This window comes from Gasterosteus aculeatus, chromosome 15 (genome assembly GCF_964276395.1).
Source record: "Gasterosteus aculeatus chromosome 15, fGasAcu3.hap1.1, whole genome shotgun sequence".
In the NCBI taxonomy this organism is placed as follows: domain Eukaryota; kingdom Metazoa; phylum Chordata; class Actinopteri; order Perciformes; family Gasterosteidae; genus Gasterosteus; species Gasterosteus aculeatus.
This window is the reverse complement of record NC_135703.1, coordinates 8,047,293-8,056,417: the sequence shown is the minus strand read 5'-3', so window position 1 is coordinate 8,056,417 and position 9,125 is coordinate 8,047,293. Positions and strand designations below refer to the sequence as shown.

At 42.0% G+C, this 9,125-nt stretch overlaps 1 protein-coding gene across 2 annotated transcripts in view; it reads right to left on the bottom strand.

The window, feature by feature from the left end:
• Positions 1–66: 66 nt before the first annotated feature.
• myo6b (myosin VIb) overlaps positions 67–9,125 on the bottom strand; it is a 31,461-nt gene continuing 22,402 nt past the window's right edge. Inside the window, exons 28-33 of one of the 2 annotated variants that reach the window (XM_040200003.2) lie at positions 7,601–7,761; positions 7,399–7,449; positions 4,497–4,600; positions 2,888–3,022; positions 1,895–2,113; positions 67–1,341 (exon numbers count right to left, since the gene is read on the bottom strand). In XM_040200003.2, coding sequence (XP_040055937.1) covers positions 1,142–1,341; positions 1,895–2,113; positions 2,888–3,022; positions 4,497–4,600; positions 7,399–7,449; positions 7,601–7,761 — 870 coding nt within the window. In that variant the 3' untranslated portion in view covers positions 67–1,141. The remainder of the gene's footprint in view (positions 1,342–1,894; positions 2,114–2,887; positions 3,023–4,496; positions 4,601–7,398; positions 7,450–7,600; positions 7,762–9,125) is intronic. The other variant, XM_040200005.2, reaches the window with a different exon arrangement.

Here is a 9,125-nt window from a genome sequence, read left to right as displayed (position 1 = left end):
CCAAATCAACTCGTTCTCACTTATCGGTTGTTGGTGAGCAACTGAGTAAGAAACGGCATCAGGAAAATGAGTTTAGATATTTATTTTCTACAGTATTCCGGTGTGAAACAAACCACCAGATCTAATTTTGAAAGTAAATCATTAGTTACAGTCGGGTACTGAATCTTTCAGTAAATAAGCGAACCAGATGAAGGTAAAGCTTGATTGATAGCTCAACGAGATGAAGGAATTGATCATAATCGAACCAACACAAGAGTCAAGTAATCAGCCTAATAAACTAGTATGTGACTAAACACACACACACACACACACACGCAAATTACATTTTCTTATTTCATTGTCTGTAAAACAAACCCAAACCAACAGAACTGCAAACATGAAAATGAATCTCTACATTTCCCCTCTTCTGTAATAGATGAACAACAATAATAAAAAAAGATTCCCTTAAGATTTCTAACAGTTACGAGCTTTATACACAGCTAAATTAAATTATAGATGAATAAAAAGATAATCTTCTCAGATGGTAATAAACCCAGGACCTCTTCAAATTAATTAACGTCTATCTAAAATAAACTTTATGACTATTTGGACTATTTTGTGTAAAGTCTTGAAAAAGTATACAAATGTATCCATTCCATGATTGTATTTCAGACTTGCCGTGGACTGAAATATAATCATTTATATAATTGAAATACAGTATTAAAGTCTTCATATCCAGACGACTACAGAGGGTGACCCGATTAAATACACATATGTGCTCACAACGTCTAATGCATTGTTCCTATCGCAGACCGTTAAGGTTTCCGGTAAAGACCTACATAAGCTAATTAAGACGGCCTGGGTGTAGTGCAGCTACAACATGTAAGGCCTCCCAGTGGGATTTTCAATTCAAGCATAGATTGAGAAGAAGACAGAAATGCCACACTGCAAATTAAAATATATAAAAAAGGGAAATTATTCTTTTGCAGGTGTTTTAAAAAGAAGATGAAACACTTAGTGCTTACAGTAAGATTTTATCAGGAGAATCTTTCTCTGTGGTTACTTCTTTTCATCCCAAATGCCGCGGGTGAGCCACGTTAAATGTGTTTGTGAGCCTGCGTATCAGTGTTATGTCGTAGGGCGCTTATCTCGCTGCCGTGGTTCACTTGAGGAGACTCTGAAGCATGGCGGTGGCGTATGTGGGGCGGGCCTGCTTGTTCTCGATGGCTTTCTTCAGGTACTGAATTCCATCGCAGCGTTCCCAGATTTCTTCAAACTGCCGGGGCAGGACCTCCGCCCCCCTCTTCCTGGTCAGACCGGTCTCCTCCAGGCTCAGTTCACACATCTCCATGTCGTCTTTTCCTGAGGCGGGGACAGCGAGGAAAAATGTTAAGACAAAGGGACGTCTACTTGTGCAGTATCACAGTTAAATGTGGGATTTTGAGGATTTTATTGCTGTAAATTAAATAAACAGTATATATTCATATATTATTTTACATCTTTGCATATTGGATAGTTTACAAAATCAAACAGCAATTTAAAGGCTTTTCTTTTACTGTTTTCTGACATTGTATAAACTAAACGAGCATTTCCTAAATATTAAAGACCCAAGAATGATCTGTGTAGATTTCTTTCTTTGACTTTTCTCTGCGTTTTGCATTGTCCTTGTGAAAAACAAGATGCTTTGGTGATTCAGTTCTTCACATAGCCTTAAACTTAACTATCTGAACAGGACGAAAAAGTATTTTGTTAAACAGCTCATCCAAAACAAACTGATGACCTGAGGTGACGTCACAAGTAGACATTACTTCCTTTTAATATCCTAAAATAAAATAAAAAGTTTCAATGCACTGGGATGTTTTTCGAGAGAAGCTCTCTCCGTTCGGATGACAAAAAGCCAAAGCTGCTGACTCACCTGCAACCAACACAATCGGTTGCTTTTCCGGGTGAAGCTCCATCTGCCTGGCTATCCAGGGCCCATCGAAGTGGGCGTACCACCAGCCCTTCTTTTTATTCTGCGGGTCTTTGTACTGGTCTCCCGGTCGGATGAAAGGAATGCGGAAATATCGCTGCTGGCGGTTCATGGCCACCTCCTGATGCTGGGCAGTCATCGGAGGAGCCGGGTTTTGTTCAGCTGCGGTGAGAGTGCGACCACGAAAGGTATTATATTAGACTGTTGTTTATCTCCAAACAACTGAAATGGGGTCTTGAATATCCGCTTGACACCCGCACGGAACAGGCTGAGTGGGGTGGAAAACCAAGTATGAAGCTTTTAAAACATAAAAAGATTAAAAAAGTCCAAATACTGTATGAAATACACCCATATATATATATAAAGGCCAAAAGAGTAAAGCTATTATATAGCGACATTTTAAGAAACAATAAATCTAAAGTCTCCATTCCCCAATCAGGCTCAATGTTTGTTTTCAAGAGGAAGCAATATGCAGAGAAGCGGTAACCTTTGAAGCCACACAATAATACGTGTGGGCGTTTGTGCCACAGTCCGCGCTCGGTCAGGTTGACAATGAAATGAGCAAAAGCAGCGAGAAGTCATAGCAGCGGCTGCTGAACACAACAAGTCATGGCTGGCAGTTACTTGCCAATTAGAACAAATATTTCTGACAGAGCCAGACACAAGGCGGCTGCACTTTTAGGCCGAGGTGTCTCGTTGGCTAATTGAAAGGTTATTTTTCTGCTGGTCATTATTTTCCCGCCAAAGACGGCGAGGGGCACGGATGGAGAAACTGCCCACTTGTCACCTGTATGTCACCTGTAACTCAATGTTTCTGAGACACGGCGTGCACAGTATGTTTATGTGCTGGGTCGGTGAATATACAACTTTGGGTCCACATCCACAAGCGATGCAATAAATGGTAATTACAGTAATTAACGGAATCTCTCCACCTACCGTAGTCGGTGACAGATTTCGGAGCCCTCTGATCACTCCCGTCGTCGGTACGTTTCTTGTTCTTGGACTTCCAAGCGTGATAGACCTTCAGACGGCGGTGGAACTCCTCTCTGCAAGCTGCCAGCAGGTCAATGTCTGTCCACACAACACAAGTGTTGGAGTTTATTATTATTATTTTACGTTCTTATCATTGTGTAAACTGCTTTCATCCCGAATCGGCACACCCAGTTTGGTGTGCAACGCCTTTTGCTATCACTGCTGTACTGCTGTCCTTTTTAACGAACAGGTGCTGACTTCTCATGCTTGCATAGCTCACTCCCTCAATAAAAGGAGGCTGCAAGGGGAAGTGTGGTCGGAGTTGGCTGTGATCGAGTGAAGAGTCTAGTACTCCAAGATTCTTGACCGGGCTCCCCTTGCAGCAAGTAAAACCTGAAGTCGACTGAGTGTCTTTGTTTCTCGTGCTGTGAATCGTTCTCTGGTATAATCAGCAGGTGTCATGGTTTGTTACTACGACCCAACAACGAGGACAGTGAGAAATGAGGTAATTGCAATCAGCATAAATGAAACATAAATGGTACGATTTCCATCACAAGTATTCCACAGTATGTTGAAGGAAAACTCGATTAAGCAAGAAAAGCGGTTAAAATTTAGACAAAACGTGTGAAAATATCTAAAGTAATAATCTCTGGTCGAGTTTCAGTATATTTCGAATATTTCCCATAATGCTGGATTGCCCTTTTAATTTGTCCCCTAAAACTCATTCTTAAAAAAAAAAAAAGACACCTTTCTAGAAGTATGAATAGTACTGCTTGTGAAGGTTTACTGTAAAGTGAATTAAAGTTTAACATCAGATGTAGTCATACTACACTAAAGTTATTTCAGAACATTTTGATTAAAGTGATGTTTAATTTCCGATAAAATGAATATATTTATTATGAGGTCAACCATAGATGTGAATGAAACATTATTTGAAAATGTCTGAACAATGAATGGATTTCTGGAAAGACGTGTAGAGATTTTTAAATGTTCTTGTCATTTGAGTCCCATTGTATCAGAGAGAAGGCATATTACTCGCACCAAAACAATCTAGCGTCATAAATTGCACAGGCAAGATAAGAAATATACATTTTGTATGAACTGTCCCTTTAAGCTAAAAAATGAACCAAGTATAAAGATAATTTTAGGGTCTCGCCCTGTTGTGTCTTTTCTATACAGCAATCGCAATAAACCATTCACAGCACACAGTTGGTTGGTGATTATTTCTCTCTCTCCACCAATAAAACACATGCCGATGAGTCGTGGCAGCCGAGGAAACATCCTCAGATTGGTCTCTTGATATTTCAGGCAAGATGTCTTGTGTCCACAGTATGCACGGCTGCAGCATCACAACAATGCTGTTCAAAAATACATTTACGGGGATGAAATGACCTAGGAAATTGGCATACGAAAGTGCCAAAACCTGAGCTTACTTACTTTTGGGGTGGAGGAGGGGAAATAGTAATATCATGTGTTGTCTGCTTAATGTATCTGGAAAGGCTGGTTCAGTGGACACCGACTGTTCAGTTAATAAAAGCTGAAAGTCCCGCAGAACTCGCTTGGGCTTTCTCACCACAGGAAGTGTTGATGACATCTCGCAGCTCAGCGTATTTCCACTTGCTCAGGTCGTACTTCTTCACACCAGCAGCGGCTTGAGTCGCCTGCACTTGAGGGCCCCTGTAAGCAGGGAACAGTTTAACGTGGGTGTGTGAGAGAGAGACAGAAAAAAAGTGTGAAAGACCGATGTGACAAGATGGAGGTGGTCCAAAAAGGTAAATTTAATTTCAATAGCTGTGTTACCTTCTAAAAGACCAGGGGAAACACAGCACTGAGTGCAAAAAAAGGATGTGTAGATCTAATCCTTTCTGAGCGCAGTGTGATGTGAATTTCCAAGAGCAGACAAAATAGATCTTTTTTAAAAGCAGAGTGAAGTTTTTCTGTACCAATGCAGCATGTTTCAACTCAAATTATGCAAACTGCTTCTAATGCTACAACCCTTTTTTTCAAGGCTTATTTGAACAAGGACAGGTGACTCGAAAAGGTGACGTGGTTCGGTTGCTGCATTGCATGAATCAAACCGCTGCTGCAGAGATTCGGCTACTCGGATGACTGCATGAAGTCTCCGCTCACGTCAGCCGTGTCTCCAGCTTCCCTGCTGAGTTAAGGCCGCTAATTCAATCACGCGAAGGATTAACCTCCTCTATTTACAGTCGGCATAGCTGCTAACGTCTCAAAGGACCGGATTACTGATCCACGAACCACCAACCAGATTACAATTACCATTTCTAATACCGACTAGAAAGATGATTCAGGATCATCGTCACTCCGCCCAAGAGTGCTTCACGGAGTGAATCTTTGCTTTCGGTAGAATATTGATAGACGCAGGTGGTGCCAGCCGCTGTATGACAGCTCTACTGCACGCAAGCTTTGATACATGCAAACCGAGTGGCGTGCACGTGTGGCGGTTAACGTGACCTCCGGAGCTTCTTTGCCGCAACACATCTCCTTTGGTTTCCAGGGGTCAGGTGACTTACGGGGTTAGTGGCAGACATCCGACGTGTCCCCTGGGAGCCTGAGCCAACACTGACAAGATTACAGCCTATTGGATCAAATGTCAACTCGTGCGCACCGGACCTGCAGATCAGGCCCGCCGCCGCCGCGTGCAGGCTTTGAGAGAACTTATCCTGGCTTTGTGGAAATTCAAACATACGCCTCGAAGTGCACTTTAACTAAACTACTGTGTCCGTCTATTATACAGGGAATAGCTCACGGGCGAACAAGGGATTGGAATAGGCTACAACTAGTGTTAAAAGTACACAGAAGAAAGAGTTCACATTTAAACCATAAACAAAAATATTTAACTACACTTTTTCCTCACTGTTTTTTTTTCAATTAGCATTCGATGGTTGAAGATGGAATGAAATTAAGCTATTAAAACATTACAAAATCTGATCAATCAGTGTTAATTACTGATGATAGCAATGTTCTGTGACAAGACTGTGTAGATAAAGCATCGAGTTGTTTCATTTATCTCATTTAGCGGCTGGCTAGTTAGCATGTGGGCTAACGTTTGCGCGCTAGCTCCAACATGGTTACATGGTAATGTTACACTTGTGACAGCAAATGAGCCTTCAGGTTAAAACTGCAGGTAACCATGGGAAAAGTACAAGGTATTCTGTTCCTCTACATAACTTGGAATAGGTCAACATTAGTGCCGAGTTAATTATCTTAACAATAAAGAGTGGATATAGAGCCATTTGTCATCATTGTAAATAAAGTAGGCTACATTACATATTTTAGAGCAGTGGTAAGAATAATTATATATTAAATAATAATTATCTTATAAAACCACTGATAACATGAGATTTATTTTGAGGTTTAGTTCAAATGAAGGGTCTCTTTTTCCGTTTACCAAATTCATTTTAGCTGATGTCACAATTCCTCTGAGTTGATTGGAGGGTTATTAAGATCAACTCAGCGCAGATGGGGAATGACTCTTAATTGAGAATTGAGTGCAGCTTTGTGCCTTTACCCCGTCGATCAATCGTGACGTGACGATGCCCTTTCTGCAGGGCTTAAGAGAGAAATTGCAGAGCTAAAGCGTCATGATCGTCGTTTTAACAAATTCAGCCAGAGGCGCTGGTGCTTTAGCTCTTTCAAAAACTTCCACGCGGTCTCAACTTTTCTGATTGCGGGTTGGCATTCTGATCCTTACTTGACTTAATGCAAATCTAATTTCAGCAGCCAGAAACTCTGGTCTTTAGGCCATTTTAAGACTTCTTTGCTTCGTTAACTCCTCTGATTGGGGGTGATTTTGAGCTTCCTGAAAGCGAGCCGGAATGAATACTAAAAACCTTTCCACTTGGTATCCGCATCAGGGCAGATCTTAGTGCTGTACGTGCAAAGAGTTCATACCCACAGGCTTTATTTTGTGTTTATTGAGCTTTCATTGGTTTTTATGTATCATAAAGGAACTAGTGAGTTTGAGATTCTACTACAGATATCAACTAACACATAGACAAATGTGAGAGGACGTTTGCTCCATGCGCCACCACTTCTAAAAGGACGCAGACAATCCGTATCGACGGCAGACGCATGCACAGCCAATTAAGATCAGTGAAACAAAAGATTACACACTGCTCATTCTGATCAAGCTCTCGTTCATGATTTGTTGTGCCAGCGCAGTCTTTGAGTAAGCAATCATCACTCATAATCATCTATATTGCATAAAATGATTCAGGCCACAACAAAATACATTAAAGACATCTGAATTTGACCGATTTATCTCCAAATCAAAGGACCTTCATTTGGCTTTGCATTGCTGGTATGATCCTGCGTTCATTTTGAGGAAGTGAGACGTACAACTACGACGGGGGACGGGACAGACAGCAAGGGAGCCATTACAGTGTGATTTATTGTTTACGTTGGGTAAACGTGGACATGGGGGGCTACAGAAACCTGTGTCGACATCTTACATGGCTCTGGCCGAGGACGAAGAGATAGGAAGATCTGAAAGAAGCTCGTCGCTGGGAGAAGACACAGCAACAGGGAAAGTGCAGTTACACAAGCATGCTGCACTCAAAATATAAATGTGATATATATACTTTTTTTAACCGGCTGGTTGTTGGTCACGCTGTTGTTTGCTGTGTGCAGAAGCATGCGTTTACATTCCAGTACCTGCGCAGGCTGGCGTCCATCTGGCCGTCCTCAGCGATGAGCTCTGCTTCGCTCTGAGCTATTCTCATGGCCAACTCCCGGTCTCGTCTCTCCTGCTCCAGTACGGTGGTGTGCTTCGCCTGCTCCGAGCGCTCCAGAGCCAACTGGATGTCCAACTCGGCCTGCGAACGCAAACGACAGCGTGGCAACTTTTTTAATGTGACCTTTTTAAAAAATACACAATGATGAGAGTGACAAGCGTTGGAGCTCCGCGGCGAGCCCAGGCCTGTTTAGACATATTTATCAAAGTTGTAGAGCTGCTCATGAAGCTTTACTGCTCATTTGTCTGGACACAATAGACCATATTCAACAATCTATTGGAAGCTTTTTGACGCAGATTCAAACTTCAGGTTATTTTAGAATATAATGGAATACACTTTACTATATAGCCAGTAGGCGCCTAAAGGGCATACTTATAAAAATCAGGATCATTTGTATATCACAAATATACTCATCACCTTTTATAAAAAGCCCCTAATGAAGTCCACGATGGATACTTTTCTCTGAGGAGCTTCAAATATGAATGACACTCAATTTTATGTCATTTATGTTATTTATATCGTAGAATGGTCCAATCAGCAGCTGTGACACATGGTCTGGGAAAACTAAATCTTAAGAATCAATGGCCTCAGAATGAAAATGTAGCTGCTACGTAGAGCATAGAGCACGCAGGTTTTATACACACACCTTGCCTAGACCGATTATGTAAATTCCAAAACCTTCATTGGCACTTTTGTCACTGTGTGTGTGTGTGAGTGTGAGTGAGAGAGAGATGGTTCCTGGCATTGCCGGGATTTCAGTCTGATTTGCACTTCATCATCAACACCTTCCCAGTCTGCCCAGCTGCCTTCCATCACATCATCATACTGCATAGCTGCTCCGGTCCTTCATCCACTCTTCCCCAGATTGCTGTAAAACCCTTTGTGCGACACACCTCATACGTGGCCGCTGAATAGGGTTCTATTCTTAGTATATTTGTCCCTTTGTCTTGTCTCCCTGTACGCACGCCTCTAGATCATCCTCCCTGTTCTCCCCCGCCCTCCCCAAACGTCCTACACAAGTCAAACCAAATTCTTATTTGCTTAGAGATACACAAAACTGCTGCAGAAGTTGTACATGTCATATTCAGTACAATACTTTTTAAAAATAGGGGTAACATATTGGAAGTCCACTGATTTGAGGTACTTCTTTTAAAAGAAAGCGGAAAGGAGGAGGATGTGCAACAAATACGGCTTGTTTGAGAGACTTCATGCTGTGAAGTTTCAAGGGAATGCTGACCTTTGACACGGCAGAAAATGGCAAAGAACACACACTAAAATGCCATCAAAGTCACAGAAAGACCATAGAACGTTTAGCGCTGCGGCTTTTGAGCCGAGAGCTGTGGATAAACAAACTTTGCAGGGAGTCTCTGGAGACATGTGGCTTAGGACAGCTTGGTGTCAACTTTCTCACCACCGGCCTGAAGAGATGACCGCATGCAAATGTC